Below are 18,706 nucleotides of genomic sequence, written 5' to 3'. Positions count from 1 at the left end.
AATGCGGAGTTACCGTTTAATGGATACAGTTTCAGTTGTGCAAGATAATGGGAAGTTCTATGGATGGAAGATAGTGATGGATGCACAACAATATGAATGTACTCACTCAATGCCACTGAACATTTTAAAATGTGGATTTTATGTTACATGCATTTTACCACAATTTTTAAAGCAACAATTCTGAATCTCAAGGAGGTCCCTTCCTTCCAATTGTATGAGCATCTACAAGGATGCCCAAGTGACATTCCTGCTTGTCTCCAACAGTGTCACCTCCATCCTTCCCAGAGTGGAAGAAAGGTGGACCACATCCCGGATCAACCAAGGGCTCATAGAGCTGAGGCCCCAGAACAGCTGGCAGCGGTCAGGGGTGCCTTCTGATGGAATCTGCAGCCCAGCCCCCCTGCTCCTGCAAATCACCCAGCCTCCCAGAGCCTCTGCTCCTCACCACCTCCCCTGAGGCTGTCCCCCCGCAGTAGGCAGTGAACTGCTGGATGTACAGCTTGGTGCCCAGCACAGAGCGACGGCTCCATAAACCATCAGAACAGTGATAGTACTGGCAGTTGTCAAAAAGCACTCCCCAAGTGTCCGCTGGTCAAGGATCTGGCTCTTAAGAACCTATATGCCAGAGTATGTGGGACTGCAAAATCTCTGGGGCACCAGTGGCTTAACCACGAACCTGAAACCTTCTGGATACTGACGGGGAAGACAGAGGAGATGATGCAAAGGCTGAGCCCACGTCACCTCCTTGCCCCAGTCCCTGGTGCTTGCTTCTGACTCAGCCAGGCTCCAGGGGCACAGGAAATTCCCCAGGGCTGAGGCACGGGTACGTCTCCCAAACTCCCTTCAGCACAGCAGGTCAGGGCAGCATAGCACGCAGGAAACTGCTCCCAGGTGAGGCAAACATAGCCTCAGGCGGACTTTACTCCCTAAACAGATGGGGTGGCTCACAGATAGGCCAGCCTGAAGCAGCAAGCTGGGGAGGCAGGGTGGTAGCTGTGGCCTTTGGGAAAGTCAAGGACACTCCACCCCCACCCCAGAGCACCAAAGCCCATCAACATCACTTTCCAGAATGTTCATTTGACTGCTGTTTCCCCAGGAAAAATGTTTTAAAGCATCTGTTCCACCCCTACTGTCCCAATGCCTTCCACCCCTAGCGCTAGGACTCACAAGTGACTAGACCACAAGTTAGAGCTATGAGAAGGGTCGAGACGGTGCTATCACTCTGGCAATCTTGAATTTGCCCCCCTGGTTTTCTGTGCCTCTACCCCAACTTGGAACCAGTGTCCCCACCTGGGCTCTGGCTTTTGCAAGTGTTCTCGCTACCTGGCCATTACTTCCTCCCCAACACCCACGCCATACCCACGTCACTTATACCAACCCTTGGGTCTCAGTGAGAAGCCGCATACGCCCAGAAACCAAAACTGGGGGCCCCTTCTGTGTACTCTTACAGCACCCCAGGGTTATCCCTTTTGTAGCACTCACTGTGTAAGACTCCCAGCCGCAGGCAGTGACCTAAGGGCGGGGGCCTTAAAACGTGATCCGCAAATGGCAAATGGATAATGATGGTAGATGAACCAGTATGACTACCAAGCTAAAGTCAGGAGCATGGAGACTTGTTTGCCATGCATGCTAGCCCAGCGAGGACCCTCCCAAGCACAGCAACTTCCCACTGCATGTCTCAGCTAAGGAGGGGATTCCCTCCACGTTGAGTCTCTCATCTTGCAGATGAGGACACCGTGGCAGCACTGGAGCCAGTCCTGACTGCTCCCTCCTTCCAGATGCAGTCAAAGGATTAACTAACAGGATCACCTTGGTGAAACCGAGCATCTCAGGAGAGCCCCTGGGAAACAGCACTGCTGCTTTCTCCTGTCTCCTCAGAAGAGCCTTTAAGATGAACCAGCTAGTCATTTCTACCCACCGGTGGCCTGTTGTTTCAGACAAAGAAAGAGACCCGAACTCCGCCCCAGCCCTTAACCCCAGGTGCGGTGGGACTCGCTGAATAGACTCTGTGAAGTGATTGACCCTCTTGTGACTTAAAAATCTGTATATCTCAGCAGTGATTATTCATCTGTCCATGCACCATTTTATATAACAGTTTTGTGTTTGATTTAATTCAGCAAACCTATATTGAATATATGCTGTGCATCAGGAAATGTGTCCTTCAAAGCAAGTGCACCATCAGGCACACCCCACCCCCCTACCCCGTCTCCCCTCCAGCCCCCGAGGCCTGTCAATCCCAGCTGGAACAAAGGGGTAGGGACTTGTGACCTAAGACCTTTCCCAGATGAAACCTGGGGTCAGTCAGCCCCTGTGGGGATGCTAAGCGGAAAAGGCCCAGGTCTCTAATGGACTTCACAGCTGGCCAGGTCATGGCCTCAAAGTGAAGGATTAGTCACAGCCCCCGACCTCCACCCCACACACAGTCTCTCAAGAGATTTCTCTCTAAAGGGTATCTTCGAGGTCACTCATTAGGGACTCCATCACCATAGGGTCCCCATGCACACTTCAAAAGCCCAGGAACTAATGCATCTTTTCTACTTGGAGAAATTTTCTCTGACTTCACACAGCCACCTGCCTGCAAACCAAGCTCATATTTTCATAGCACCCATGCCCAAATCCTCCTGGGTTTAAAAGAAAGCATAATGGCTAACAGCTAAAAATGGTCCAAGTGCTGTAAACATAACGACGCTTTTATCTCATAACAACTCTATGAGGTCAGTATTATTATTATCTCCATTTTACAGATGCAGAAACTGAGGCCATAGAAAGAGCATGCGGTAGAGCCTGGATCTGGACTCAGGCACTCAGGCTTCAGTGTGAGTGCTCATCTGCCCCTACCCACTGATGGCTGCCTCCCTGATGGATTTCACACCAGCTAGAACCACAGCAAAGGATTAGACACAGCCCTAGATGCCATGGCTTTGCCTCAGCATAAACCATGGGGAACATATTAAGACATAAAGGTTATGGTTTTTAGTATTTTACTTCCCTCACAAAGGCCAATGGAGGTGGAAAAAAAAAAAAAGAATTAAGATTCCTTAAGGCTATTTCTGAGTTAAATTCACCCATTCCAGTCCATTTCAGTTCGCTGATTCCTAGAATGTCGACATTCACTCTTGCCATCTCTTGTTTGACCACTTCCAATTTGCCTTGATTCATGGACCTGACATTCCAGGTTCCTATGCAATATTGTTCTTTACAGCATCAGACCTTGCTTCTATCACCAGTCACATCCACAGCTGGGTATTGTTTTTACTTTGGCTCCATCCCTTCATTCTTTCTGGAGTTATTTCTCCCCTGATCTCCAGTAGCATATTGGGCACCTACTGACCTGGGGAGTTTCTCTTTCAGTATCCTATCATTTTGCCTTTTCATACTGTTCATGGGGTTCTCAAGGCAAGAATACTGAAGTGGTTTGCCATTCCCTTCTCCAGTGGACCACATTCTGTCAAATCTCTCCACAATGACCCGCCCGTCTTGGGTTGCCCCATGGGCATGGCTTAGTTTCATTGAGTTAGACAAGGCTGTGGTCCTAGTGTGATCAGATTGACTAGTTTGAAGAAATGGAGTGGCCATCATGGTCAACAAGAGTCCGAAATGCACTACTTGGATGCAATCTCAAAAACGACAGAATGATCTCTGTTTGTTTCCAAGGCAAACCACTCAATATCACAGTAATCCAAGTCTATGCCCCAACCAGTAACGCTGAAGAAGCTGAAGTTGAACGGTTCTATGAAGACCTACAAGACCTTTTAGAACTCACACCCAATAAAGATGTCCTTTTCATTATAGGGGACTGGAATGCAAAAGTAGGAAGTCAAGAAACACCTGGAGTAACAGGCAAATTTGGCCTTGGAATACGGAATGAAGCAGGGCAAAGACTAATAGAGTTTTGCCAAGAAAATGCACTGGTCATAACAAACACACTCTTCCAACACCGAAATCAGATTGATTATATTCTTTGCAGCCAAAGATGGAGAAGCTCTATACAGTCAGCAAAAACAAGACCAGGAGCTGACTGTGGCTCAGACCATGAACTCCTTATTGCCAAATTCAGACTTAAATTGAAGAAAGTAGGGAAAACCACTAGACTACTCAGGTATGACCTAAATCAAATCCCTTATGATTATACAGTGGAAGTGAGAAATAGATTTAAGGGCCTAGATCTGATAGATAGAGTGCCTGATGAACTATGGAATGAGGTTCGTGACATTGTACAGGAGACAGGGATCAAGACCATCCCCATGGAAAAGAAATGCAAAAAAGCAAAATGGCTGTCTGGGGAGGCCTTACAAATAGCTGTGAAAAGAAGAGAAGCGAAAAGCAAAGGAGAAAAGGAAAGATATAAACATCTGAATGCAGAGTTCCAAAGAATAGCAAGAAGAGATAAGAAAGCCTTCTTCAGCGATCAGTGCAAAGAAATAGAGGAAAACAACAGAATGGGAAAGACTAGAGATCTCTTCAAGAAAATCAGAGATACCAAAGGAACATTTCATGCAAAGACGGGCTCGATAAAGGACAGAAATGGTATGGACCTAACAGAAACAGAAGATATTAAGAAGAGATGGCAAGAATACACAGAAGAACTGTACAAAAAAGATCTTCACGACCCAGATAATCACAATGGTGTGATCACTCACCTAGAGCCAGACATCCTGGAATGTGAAGTCAAGTGGGCCTTAGAAAGCATCACTACAAACAAAGCTAGTGGAGGTGATGGAATTCCAGTTGAGCTATTTCAAATCCTGAAAGATGATGCTGTGAAAGTGCTGCACTCAATATACCAGCAAATTTGGAAAACTCAGCAGTGGCCACAGGACTGGAAAAGGTCAGTTTTCATTCCAATCCCAAAGAAAGGCAATGCCAAAGAATGCTCAAACTACCGCACAATTGCACTCATCTCCCACGCTAGTAAAGTAATGCTCAAAATTCTCCAAGCCAGGCTTCAGCAATACGTGAACCGTGAACTTCCTGATGTTCAAGCTGGTTTTAGAAAAGGCAGAGGAACCAGAGATCAAATTGCCAACAGCCGCTGGATCATGGAAAAAGCAAGAGAGTTCCAGAAACACATCTATTTCTGCTTTATTGACTATGCCAAAGCCTTTGACTGTGTGGATCACAATCAACTGTGGGAAATTCTGAAAGAGATGGGAATACCAGACCACCTGATCTGCCTCTTGAGAAATGTGTATGCAGGTCAGGAAGCAACAGTTAGAACTGGACATGGAACAACAGACTGGTTCCAAATAGGAAAAGGAGTTCGTCTAGGCTGTATATTGTCACCCTGTTTATTTAACTTATATGCTGAGTACATCATGACAAACGCTGGGCTGGAAGAAACACAAGCTGGAATCAAGATTGCCGGGAGAAATATCAATAACCTCAGATATGCAGATGACACCACCCGTATGGCAGAAAGTGAAGAGGAACTAAAAACCCTCTTGATGAAAGTGAAAGTGGAGAGTAAAAAGTTGGCTTAAAGCTCAACATTCAGAAAACGAAGATCATGGCATCCGGTCCCACCACTTCATGGGAAATAGATGGGGAAACAGTGGAAACAGTGTCAGACTTTATTTTTCTGGGCTCCAAAATCACTAGAGATGGTGACTGCAGCCATGAAATTAAAAGACGCTTACTCCTTGGAAGGAAAGTTATGACCAACCTAGATAGCATATTGAAAAGCAGAGACATTTCTTTGCCAACAAAGGTTCGTCTAGTCAAGGCTATGGTTTTTCCTGTGGTCATGTATGGATGTGAGAGTTGGACTGTGAAGAAGGCTGAGCACTGAAGAATTGATGCTTTTGAACTGTGGTGTTGGAGAAGACTCTTGAGAGTCCCTTGGACTGCAAGGAGATCCAACCAGTCCATTCTGAAGGAGATCAGCCCTGGGATTTCTTTGGAAGGAATGATGCTAAAGCTGAAACTCCAGTACTTTGGCCACCTCATGCGAAGAGTTGACTCATTGGAAAAGACTCTGATGCTGGGAGGGATTGGAGGCAGGAGGAGAAGGGGGCGACAGAGGATGAGATGGCTGGATGGCATCACTGACTCGATGGATGTGGGTTTGAGTGAACTCCGGGAGTTGGTGATGGACAGGGAGGCCTTGCGTGCTGCGATTCATGGGGTTGCAAAGAGTCGGACACGACTGAGCGACTGATCTGATCTGATCTGATCTGAAGGCTATTTCTAGACCTCCTACTACGTGACCTTTGCGCATTTACCTTTTCCTTGGAACGACACAGAAAAACACAGATTCCTGGTCAAAGGACTGAAGATGCTAGAGAAGGGAAGCGGCAGGAGGGCACCAGGATCAGATTATAACTCCTCGGATGACGAGAGAAGCCCTGCAGTGACCAGGAGACCTAGGTTCACAAGGCTCTCGTTCTCTCCCCTGGGCAAGAGGACTTGCTGGAAAAGAATACAGAGACCCAGAAAGGAAGGGTAAAGAGCAAATGAGCAGTCAGAGAAGACCAGGCAGAGTCCAGGTGGGACTGTTAGCAGACACCATCAGATAGTGAGGGAAAAGAGACATCACACCCAGTGTGAGTGCCCTCTGGTTCTAAAAACCCAATCTCCATCCTTCTGCAGTGTTCCTGCCTGGAAAATTCCACGGACAGAGGAGCCTGGCAGGCTATGGTCCATGAGATCGCAGAGTTGGGCACGAGTGAGCAAGTGAGCACACACACACCTTTCTGTAGTGGTGTTCAGGCCCCCCAGAGACAGTGGAAGACCTGCCTATGGAAGGGCTCCCGGGTAGAGGCAGCCTTTCCTTCCTCTCCATGGACTATCACATCACCCCATATGGTAAGATTCACCCCAAGGCCAAGATTGGAACTCAGGGGTCTTTAAACTCATCTTGGAAGACACTGTCTGCTGGGACAGTGGGCGCCTAGAGGAGGTGACAGACAGCAGCCAAACCCCAAGCCACAGCCCACCGCATCACCAGGGTCTCCAGCTCCCTAAATATCCCTCCTCACTGACCTCTTCCATCTTTTAACAGGAATCAGTCCAATCAATCACCAGTCAGTAAGTCAGTCTTCTAGAAAACTTTGTATCTCCCACACCTGAGAAACCCTCTGTGACAGGGTCCCTGAGACCTTTCTGATCTGCCCCATAAGCTGCTCAGACATGCACCTTTAAGAGTTTGGGTGCAGGAAAGAAAGGGAGATGAGTTTCTTTTCTTCTTAACTTTCTCTAAATTTAAACCCAATCCACACCCTCCCTCCACTCACACCTCCTGGGGACCTTTCCTGAACATCCCCAGGCAGGGAGGCAGGGAGGCAGGCAGGCAGGCAGGCAGGCAGCAGCAGGCCTCTGAGTTTCCCAGGACGGCTGACTGGGGCCAGGTTCCACATCCTTCTCCTCCCTGCGAGGCCTCAGCACCGTGCCCCCGATCTGACCCGGCCTCCTGCCTCCAACAGAAAAAAACAACCAGCCAAACCCACCAGAGCCCCCATGTTCTGTCCTCAGGCCTCTTGTCAATAAGGCAGTAGGACCCTGCTCCCCAACTCCACCCCAGCTTCAGAAAGAAGGTCCCACGGGGGCGCTCACATGGATGGAATCTTCTGGACAACCTCTGCTTCTCTAGTCCTGGGAGTCCCCAGGTCTCACTAACACTCCCTTCCAGCCCTCCTTCAGGGGCCGGCAGGCCAAGAAGGCAGTAAGTAGTCTGTGCAGGAGGAGCTGTGCAGGCCAGCGCTCGGAGATACTCCAGAAAACATTTTGCTTCAGAGAGGCTGGGTCCAGGTGTGGAGGCGGCTGACGTCATCCTTTCACCTACTACCCTTCGCCCCACACCCAGGAGACGGAAGGCCGACATGCCACACCTGCTCTGGAGGCAGATGGAGCGACAGAGGAGCTCCCCCAAAGGCAACTGCTCCAAAGTCCAGGGGCCCCAGGAGGGAAGGGGAGTGGTCATCTGGTACCTGCCAAGTGGGCCAAGTCCTTCCCTCCCTGGGGAGCGCAGGCGGCACAGCCCTCCTTCTCCACCTTCTCTCATCTCCCAGCTCCCAACACCTGCTAAGTATTCCAAAGGTTCTTCAACCCGGGCAGCCACAGCCTTTGATCTTCCCCTCATTGCACTGTCAGGATCTGCTCATCCATAAGGTAGCAGAAGGGAGATACAGAGAAATGCTCCAGCTCTTCCAGACAGACAGGGCGGGAGCAATGTGAACTTCCAGAGGTCTCACCTCAAGATCCTGAGCCCAGGTGTGCTATACGTGGGGGCATGCACATGCGCACACACACACACACACACACACACACACACACACAGCTCAGTATCACGAGGGTCTACACATACACACACACAGCTCAGTATCATGAGGGTCTACACACACACACACACACACACACACACTGAACTTCCAGAGATCTCACCTCGAGATCCTGAGCCCAGGTGTGCTGCTACACACACACATACACAGAGCTCAGTATCACGAGGGTCTACGCACACACACACACAATTTAACTTCCAGAGGAGCCCAGGTATGCTACACACACACACACACACACACACACACACACACACACACACACACACACACACACACACACACACGCTGCTGCCCAGCACTGTCCCCACAGAAGCCCAGCTCCTGAGGATCTATTCCTATGGTTCTCTGGGCCAGCAGAGGGTGGGCAGAGGTGGGTGAGGTCACACCAGCAGAGGTCACCTCTTGACACACCCTCGAGGCTTTCCTGAGGACAAGGAGGATCCCTGAGAGGGGCTGGCTCTTTCCTCTCTCCCTCTGACCCGCCTGTCCCTCCCTGGGGACTCAGGGGCCCCAAGCACCTAAGGACAAGGGAAGCTCTCCAGGGACTGTGTTCCTTGTGAGCAACGTGACTATCACAGAGGCTGTGCGAACTGTGTGACCAGGGTTTCTGGGCCACCCAAACCCAGGCCAGCTGGCTCAAATTCCTGTTCCCTCATGAATTCATTTTCCCTCCTGAATTCCTTTTCCCACCACCCAGGAATAGCAGGGGGCCACCAAGTGTGCCTGGGTCAGCTGCTAGGAAGGACTCTGGTTGCCAGTGGAGCCCTCCCACCTGAATTCTGGGACAGAGTCTGGGCCTACAGACTAAAGTCCAGAAAACTCCCTCGGCCTGGCCTTGGAAGGGAAGGAAAGCCCCTGGCATCTCATGTCAGTGGGAGTACTGCTCACCCACATCTCCCTGTCGCCACCACGCACAAGCCCAACATCTGCTCATGTTACTTCTCAAACCTGCAAGGTGTCCCAGACATTCTCTCCCTCCCCAAATGTGGTCCAATCATCATCCTCGGAAAGGCCTCCCCAACCATCACCAACCCATCCAACACACACAATGATGCAGGCCGAAAATGCTTCCCCACCCAGGAATATCTACATCTTAATCCCTGGATACAAAGAGCCTCTCTATGTAGCTAACCTTATATGGCAAAAGAAATTTTGCGGGTATGATCAAGTTAAGGATCTTGAGATGGGGAAGACTGTTCTAGATTACGTGGGTAGGCTCACGGTAATCACGAGGGGCCTCACAAAAGGGAAGTAGCAGGAGTCAGAAGCTGATGTGACAGCAGAGGCAGAGGGACAGAGCGAGAAACTGGTCAATGCTAGGCTGCTGGCTTCGTCGACGGAGGAAAGAGACCACAAGTCAAAGCATCTAAGCAGCTTCAGGAAGCTGGAAAGGACAAGCAAACAAAATTTTCCCTGGAGATTCCAGAAGGAAAAGAACCCTGTAGGCCCAGACTGACATCTGACCTCCAGAACTATAAGATAATAAATGTCTGCTGCTTCATTTATTTTTCACTGTGCTGGGTCTCTGTCGCCGTGTGAGCTTTTCTCTAGTTGCAGCGAGCAGGGGCTACTTCCTAGTTGTGTAGTGGGCTTCTCATCGCAGAGGCCTCTCGTTGCAGGGCAGGGGCCCTAGCACGCTCAGGCTTCAGTAGCTGCGGCTCCCAGGCTCTAGAGCACACAGGCTCAGTAGCGGTGGCGCAGGGTCTTAGATGATCCGTGGAATGTGGGTCATCTTGGACCAGGGATCGAACCCGTATCCCCTGCATTGGCAGGTGGATTCTTTCCCACTGAGCCACCAGGGAAGTCTGCACGGGTGCTGTTCTAAGGCACGAAGATGGTAGCGTTTGTTAACAGCAGCCATGGGACACTAACACACAGACACTTCTCTGAACTCCACTGAGCCTGAGTGTCGCATAAAGCACAGGTCCTTGGGGTTCTCATGTGCAAGCTCTCCTTCCAGACTAGACAGTAAAAACCTAGTGGGCTGGGCCTTCTTTCACCCCCAGAAGGCAATGCACGCACTAGGTGTTCAATAAATTTCTGCACCTCTCCACTCCCACAGTAGTCAGACGAAAGACAAACAGTGGCCTCAGTCAAGACCTGAGACAGTTCCTCCTTGTCTAATGAGTTTCCAATTAGTCACTGCCAGCAAGTTTCCGATTCACCAAGAGGCATGCAGGAGCAGTGACTGCCCATTCACCCCAGCAGCCCCACACTCTAGGCCCCAGAAGAGGGACTGGAGCAGGGGCATAGCTGCCCTGCCATGCCACATATTAAATGACCAGCCACAAAAACTGGAAGAAGAGACCACTCTGGAGTTTGAAGAGGGACTACAGCAAAAGGGCCCTACAGATATCCCAGGAAAAGCAGTCCACTTTCATCGAAACTGAAGGCAAAGGAGAGCAATTACTGTGGATGAGAAATTGCTATTGCTCATAGCCAGGGTAGGTCACAGCTTGTCACTAAGCAGGAAAATGACACAGACACAATGTCCCCAGAAGATGGAGGGGATGAAGACCATGCTAGAAATCACAGACACCTCCAGTGTTCTCAGAGGCTTCACCTCTCCCATCTCTAGAGGCTCACAGGACCACCCCTCCTTATCAGCAAAATTAAGAGACCCAGCCCCACAAATTAACTATCTAGTTGCTCCCCGTACACCCACTATAGGGGGTGCTTATTTTGAGGCCACCAACCTTGAACCACACCTTTAAGAGTTGCAGCATTTACTATTGCATCAGATTCAAAGGCATTGGAGAATCCAAGGAGAAAAAGTGGGAACAGAGGGGCCCACTGGATCTGAGTTCTCAGATGAGGAGGAGAGAATGAGCAAGTATCTCAGTGCATGAGAGTCCAGAGAGCAGAGATTAAATGCAGTACATGGATTCACAGGCTTTGGAGTCAGGCAGACGTGGTTTGAAACCCAGTTACTCTGTCTTACTAGCTATGGGTGGCCTTGGGCAAGTCACTGGATCTAACCAAACTTCAAGTTCCTTTACCTGTAAAATAAGCACAGCAATACTACCCATTTCACTGGTCTCCAAGAACGAGAGGACATGCAGTATACCTTCCATAAATGGTAGCAATGAGAAGGATGGATGAGTTACTATTTGTCCATAAGCATCAGGATAAGAGATTTTTCTGATGAGTGTCTAAAACAGTAGACCCATATCTCAAGTCAATAATAGAGATACAAGTTTAATCATGTACCACCATGACCTAACCCTCCCCTCCCCACTTCACCCTGATCCTGCCAATCATCCATCATCTATGATCCCAACACAGATTTGGACCATGATCTTTTAAGGGCAAATATAAAGCAATTCAGCTGGAAACGGAAATGAGTCTGATATCCAGGCCCCACAGAAGGTCAAACCAGAAGACGAAGTTTGAATGAGTCAGTCCTATGCTGTAGCAGGCAGGGCGCATTCCTCTGGGTTCCGCAGGGAGAGAGCTGGAGAGGAACAGGCCATGCGGAACAACAGGCCTGAGCAGGAACAGAATTTAAGGTACCGTGAGGTAGGGAAGCGATTGGTGGAAACCATCCTTGACACCCGTCCTTGGATTTTAAAGAAAACATGTAATGCAACTCCAGGGTAGCCAAATGAGAGAGCCAGGACTTAGAGGGAAAAGCCCCAGTGTTTGCCCATTTCCTAAATCACAGGGAATATCCAAGAGGGGAAGGCAGCAGAATGGACCTGAAGGGCCCTGGGACTCCAGCCAGCACGGCTCAAAACCAGCGTTAGTTCTACTCCTAACTTGCTGGACGACGGGGAGCGGGGCAGTGAGCCATCTGTACCGCAAGGTCTACCCACTCATTTAGGGATAAGACAAACGGCCCTTCCCGAGTCATGAGCTTCAGAATTCACTGCTCAAGTATATTCAAGCACTCACTTTGCACAAAGGCACTGTGGCAGCCTTGTGGGCTAACACAAAGATGAGTCACACAGAACCCGCTCTGGAGAACAAATACTGCATCAGGAGAAACCGGACAAGCACATCAATGACAAAGGGAAGCAAGGACTGCCCTGGCAGTCCCATGGTTAAAGTTCGGTGCTTCCACTGCAGGAGGCACAGGTTCGATCCCTGCTGGGGCAACTAAAATCCCACAAGTCATGCTATGTGGCCAAAAAAGAATACTACTACTAATAATCGTTTTTAAAAAATAGACATATCAACAGATTATCCACAAAGCAGTGCCTCAAGTACCAGCACAGAAATGCACATAAACTCTGCTGACGGAAGAAGGAGAAAGTGTCACCTGGGGGACCCAGGCAGCTTTAAAGGAGTGACATTTTCGCTGTGTCTTGAATGATGACAACGCTTCTGCCAGGTGAGGAAGAGCCCTAAGGACATCTGGTACAAGCGTAGCAGCAAGGGACAGTGGAGTCCCCAGAGGACCTGGACCACACAAGGACCCTGGGCGTCCGCAGCAAGGGGTGGGCACACCCGGGCCCGGCCTGGAGCCCACCACGGAGACTCGGGACACCAAGTGAGAAACTACCCTTAAAATATACAAACTGCTAGGTGGTGCTGTGGCCGCAGGGGTCTACACAGCCAGAATGTTCATGAAGCATCGAGAAGCCAAAGAAGATGCTGGCTGTTTACAGAGAGCTTCAAGGACAGAAAGAGATGGGGAGAACGTGCTAGGAAGAAGGATGACACCTATCCCAACCCCTGAGAAGGGGGAAGAAACAAGGCCCCCAATAAATGTGGAGATAACTACCCGGATACGAAATGTTTCTAAAAGCAGAGGGGTGAATGCCAAGTCTAGAAACTGAGATGCCAGGGCTTAACTAGAAGGGAATCTTCCCCTGAGATTCCAGAACAGCAGCTCCCAGCTGGGGGCATTGTGTGGGGGCAGGGGGAGTCAGTGTTACCACCTGAGGGTTTTTCCCTTCCCCAAATTCCCTCCCCAAGGAAATCAGAATTAGGGAGGCTCCCCCAAACACAAGTTGGTTTTCAATTCCAAGCAACAGCAGCCTCCCTTTATGAACTGCTGCCATCAGGCACACACCCTGATTCTCCTGGCCCTCAGGAACAAGAGCAAGAGCTTCAACCAAACCCCCTTGTTGCCCTGGACGCCGACCCTGAGCCTGGCACCTAACCCAGACAACCTAGGAAAGTAGATTTTCCAAGGCATAGCTTACAGTCTCACATAACAAGTGTGAGTCTCTAATTCTCAAAGCAGCTGGCCTTTCAGAGAGCAGGGCCTCCTGCATGACCCTGTCCCTCAGGGATCCCTAACCCAGAGCCCAGGGGGGCCCCTCTGCACCCCCACCCCACCCCAGATCCCTGCCTTCCCTTCTAAGGAGCCTCCACCAGGGAGGCCTGAGAAACTCATCCAACCAGTTTACAGGTGGGAGGAGAGCAGCTTTGTCCCTCAGCTAAGCAGTTACACACACGCAGAGGGGGCAGCTGTCACCAAACCCTAGATTCTGGGGCAGGTGGGTCCACATGGGCATGGCCCAGGTAGCAGTCCTGTTCCTGGAAAAGCCAGGCCTTGATTCAGGGCTGAAACTCAAGGCAGGGCAGGGCAGCAACCTGCCCCTGACCTCCCGGCTTCTGCAGCCCGGAGCTCTGGGAGGGGTGGACAAGGCCCCGGCCTGGCGGTGTCCACCAGGGGAAGAGTCCAGGTCAGGGACAACATCCTTCCACCTGCCCAACCTGCCACCACCCCTAGATTTTATCTAAAATAACCACCCTCTGTGGATTCTGGGAAAAGGAAACTTCCGGAAAAAGTGGGAGATTAACTCTGCTTTTCCCAGGGTGCGCTGGGTCCCTCTACAAAGAGCCCCTTCCCTAATCGCCCAACTCCGAGTGTTCAGACATCACAAGACCCTCCGAAGCCCCTCGCAGGACCACGTGCAGTAACTCAAAGAGGAACACAGGATTCTCGCTCTCGCCCGGACTCAATGGACACATCCCCCGGAAGAAGCCTGGGCAAGATTTTAAAAAGGGACCAACTCAACCTGTCCTCAGTTTCTGAAGGCCCAAGGGAGAAATTTACCTTTCGCCCCAAAGCCTGTGGCCAGCCGGGTTTCATGGCAGAGTCTGGCAAGACTCAGAGGCCTTTGACAGTGCTGCTTCTGCCCCATTCGCACCCCCTGGCCTGGCCAGCCGGGTACCTACCGCTTTCCTCAAAAGCGCTCCCATCTGAGCACCAGGAAGGCTGCGTGGGGCCTGGGAGCCGCATTCGGCCCTGGCAGCCGAGCAGTTAACAGGCTTGGGGCGAGCAGAGAGCTGCCACCAACAGCCTCGGGAATTAAAGCGCCCGCCGCCTCCTGCAAAACCTCTTCAATAAACGTCCTATTCAGAATCAGTTGCGCGTGTGGGTCATACTTTCTGCATTTCTTTCATTCCTGATGCCCGGGGGGCCTCCTAACAGAGGAAATGGAGCTTCCCACCCCAACTCAGCCAGGCCAGGTGAGCGCCACCAACCGCTGAGGACGCGCAAGTATCTCCAGCAATTCAAGACTGGGGACGCTAACTGCAGGAAGTCAAATAGTGAAGACACTTGAACAAAGCCGGAGCATTCACCAGCACAACAATAACCCATTTATGTGGCTCCTCCCCCACCTCAGGCCCTCAAAGCCTAAGGACATTAACCCTTACAACAGCCAGAGACAGAGGGGAGAGACGGCTGCAGCGGTTGGGAGTTATTTCCCTGTTTTACAGATCAGGAAACTGAGGCACAAGTGGCTCCCAAGATGCCGGGCTGGAATAACCTCAATAGCAGGCAATGTGGTAATAAACACATTCTCTCTGAGCTCTCCCTACCACGACCGTTTGTGTGCTAAGTCGCTTCAGTTGTGTCTGACTCTGCGAGTCCATGGACTGTAGCCTGCCAGGTTCCTCTGTCCACGGGATTCTTCAGGCAAGAATATTGGAGGGGGTTGCCATTCCCTTCTCCAGGGGATCGAACCTGAGTCTCCTGCGTTGCAGGCGGATTCTTTACCACTAAGCCACCGGGGAAGCCAGTGAGGCGGAGCTATTTACTCGCCAAAAGCCGTGCAGCAGGAAAGCCAGGGTTTGCCGGAATTCCGGTGCTCGTCACTATTCCTCACCCCCAACATCAGTGGGGCCAACAGATACAGCCAAAGACGGATGGAAAGGTGCCAACGCTGCCCACCTCGTGGGAACGCCTTCTGGCACTTTCTGCCCTTTTACAAGTAACACTATGCTCAGAACAAGTTCCTACAGCGTGGAGCAAACCTCAGAAGGAGGCCAACATGGAGTCGGCTGGGAATTCATAACCTGCCCATTGATGCCTCCAGAAACCACTTCTGTGTCAACATGTGACCCAGGGGCCAGCACACAGGTTGCCCTCTCTACCTCAAGCTCACAGCAGGAGTTCTAATCCACACAGCTGACTCAGGGAATGGGCACGTGTCCTAACTTGTTTTCTGTGTGTGCTGCCTTCTTTACTCAGTCACAGCCTCCTGAAGGTTAAGGAGCAGATCTTCCCAGGGTTTTGTGCATTTTCTTCCCCCAGGGCTTCTGATGCTCCAGTCCCTACTACTGATTTTAGCAGCTGTAAGACTCATGCCAGAAGAAAGCTGAAGCACACAGGAAGGATGGTATTTTCTGGACTCTTGTAACGGGAGAAAGAGATATCTCCAGTGGAGATACAGAAAAAGGTTTGGGGATGGAGAGGCAAACCTCTTCTCTGCTGCCTGGTCAGGCTCAGCCCAGCGGAAGGTTGCATCATCAGGGCTCAGATAACTTCCATCTAAAAACAGGACTACTCACAAATATTTGTTGACAGTATAAACCACACGCCAGGTTCTGGGAACACAGCAGTGAATAAGACAAATCCTTACTATCATGGAACTTACACTCCAATATGGAAGACGGCCACAAAAGGTAGACAAATATCTAATATATTCCTGGACAGTGTTAAGTGTTATGAAAAAGATGAAAAAGAGAAAAGGCAGTATGGGGGTGGACAGTGTTAGTTAGGGAGGCCTGGGAAGGCTCTGTAAAGGTGACTCTTGGCAGACACCTGTATGACAGGAAGCAGCCAGACATACAAAGTTCCTCTGCCAATCTTTTCCTCTGCCCCACCTGAGCGACTGAACTGAACTGAGACCTCATCATCATAGTAAAGTAAAAGTGAAAGTCGCTCAGTCGTGTCCGACTCTTTGCAACCCCATGGACTATACAGTCCATGGAATTCTCCAGGCCAGAATACTGGAGTGGGCAGCCTTTCCCTTCTCCGGGGGATCTTCCCAATCCAGGGATCAAGCCCAGGTTACCCACATTGCAGACAGATTCTTTACCAGCTGAGCCACAAGGGAAGCCCATCATCATAGTAAGTGCAGACTTATGATGCTTTTAAGCATTCCACTATTTCTCAGTATAAAAATTACTAACCACACAATAAAACAAACCATGACAAGCAAGTCAGAAGATGAAAGAAATTGATACTACAAAAACTAGGAATAAAAGAAAAATCTGAAAAAGACTTTGAAAAAGTACTCAGTTCAGTTCAGTCGCTCAGTCGTGTCCAACTCTTTGCGACCCCATGAATCGCAGCACACCAGGCCTCCCTGTCCATCACCATCTCCCAGAGTTCACTCAAACCCACATCCATCGTGTCGGTGATGCCATCCAGCCATCTCATCCTCTGTTGTCCCCTTCTCCTCCTGCCCTCAATCCCTCCCAGCATCAGAGTCTTTTCCAATGAGTCAACACTTCGCATGAGGTGGCCAAAGTACTGGAGTTTCAGCTTTAGCATCATTCCTTCCAAAGAACTAAATGGAAATAAAATAGTTGACCTTTGAACAATACGGGGCTTCGGGGCAGTAGAAATCCATGTATAACTTTACACCAGCCCTCTGTATCCATGATTTCTCATCTACAGGATCAACAAGCTGCAGATTGTGTGCTAATGCTGTTACCATTTACTCGCTGTATCCGACTCTTTTGAGACTCCCTGAGCCCGCCAGGTTTCTCTGTCCATGGGATTTCCCAGACCAGAATACTAGAATAGATTGCCATTTTCTTCTCCAGGGGATCTTCCCAAATCAGCAATCAAATACGCACCTCCCGCACTGGCAGGCAGATTCTTTGCTACTGAGCCCCGTGTAGTACTATAGTACATATTTATTGAAAAAAATCCACATATAACTGAACCCACACATTTCATATCCAGATTTTTCAAGGGTTAATTGTATACAATATTGACATGTTAAACCCAATAGTTAAGTTAAGAAAATTATCACCGACTCAATGGACGTGAGTCTGAGTGAACTCCGGGAGTTGGTGATGGACAGGGAGGCCTGGCGTGCTGTGATTCATGGGGTCGCAAAGAGTCAGACACGACTGACAGACTGAACTGAACTGAAAGAAAGAATTAGTGAAATGGGAGAAAAAAAAAACTGAGGAAATTATCCTGAAATAGATGTAAAGAGTAAGATAGAAAATATGAACATTAAGAGACAAGATCCAGGGCTTCTCTGGTGGTCTAGTGGTTAAGAATCTGCCTGCCAATGCAGGGGACGTGGGTTCGATCCCTGGTCTAGGAGGACCCCACATGCCATGGAGCAACTAAACCCATGTGCCTACTGAGCCCGCACTGTAGAGCCCATGAGCCCCAGCTACTGAAGCCCACACACCTAGAGCCCATGCTTCGAAGCAAGAGAAGCCCCTGCTCTCCGCAACTAGAGAAAGCCTGTGTGCAGCAATGAAGACTCAGGACAAACAAAAATTTTTTAAAAAGTAAATAAATAAATCTTTAAAAAAAAGAGAGAGAGAGAGACAAGATCCAAAGAGTTCCAGAGGAAGAAAAGGAAAAGAATTAAGGGAGAGGCAATTTTCAAAGACAGAATATATATGAATTTTCCAGAACTGAACATATCGACATCTGTCCTCATATTGAAAGCACAACTAAGTTAAATTTTTTAAAAGTCCACATTTAGACCTATCATACATAGTATAAATGCAGATCATCAAAGACAAAAAAGAACATCTTAAAGGATTATAAGGAAATACTATGAACAAACATATGCTAATGAATTAGATAACTTTGATGCCATTCCTAGACAAATTCCTAGAATGACATAAACCAATGAGGATTTGGGAAGGAACAGAAAATCTGAAGAGATCTGTTAACAAGCAAAGAGCCTGAATTAATAATTTTTAAACTTCCAATAAAGAAAAGCCCAGGACTCTGTGGCTTCACTGGTGAATTTACCAAACATTTAAAGAATTAACAGCAATTCTTCACAAACTCTTCCAAAAATCAGAAGAGGAAAGAACACTTCCTACACATTCTATGAGGCCTGATAAAAGACCAAACAGAATATCACAAGGGGGAAAAAAAGCTACAGGCCAGCATCCCTTATAAATGTGGCTATAAAAATCCTCAATAATACACTAACAAACTGAATCCAGCAACATATAAAAAGAAATATACACTATGACCA

The 18,706-nt window shown here is 49.3% G+C and overlaps 1 protein-coding gene across 7 annotated transcripts in view; it reads right to left on the bottom strand.

Annotated features, from left to right (window-relative positions):
• Positions 1-18,706, bottom strand: part of PLEKHG3 (pleckstrin homology and RhoGEF domain containing G3) — a 54,804-nt gene that overhangs the window by 22,074 nt on the left and 14,024 nt on the right. The window contains exon 1 of one of the 7 annotated variants that reach the window (XM_059890416.1): positions 14,409-16,732. The exons of 4 other annotated variants lie outside the window; for them this stretch is intronic. In XM_059890416.1, coding sequence (XP_059746399.1) covers positions 14,409-14,432 — 24 coding nt within the window. In that variant the 5' untranslated portion in view covers positions 14,433-16,732. Of the gene's footprint in view, positions 1-14,408; positions 16,733-18,706 lie in introns of those variants that run through there. 2 more of the 7 variants (XM_059890418.1, XM_059890419.1) reach the window with 2 other exon arrangements.

Source organism: Bos taurus, chromosome 10 (assembly GCF_002263795.3).
Source record: "Bos taurus isolate L1 Dominette 01449 registration number 42190680 breed Hereford chromosome 10, ARS-UCD2.0, whole genome shotgun sequence".
In the NCBI taxonomy this organism is placed as follows: domain Eukaryota; kingdom Metazoa; phylum Chordata; class Mammalia; order Artiodactyla; family Bovidae; genus Bos; species Bos taurus.
The sequence above is the reverse complement of the archived record's forward strand: the minus strand, read 5'-3'. Positions and strand labels throughout refer to the sequence as shown.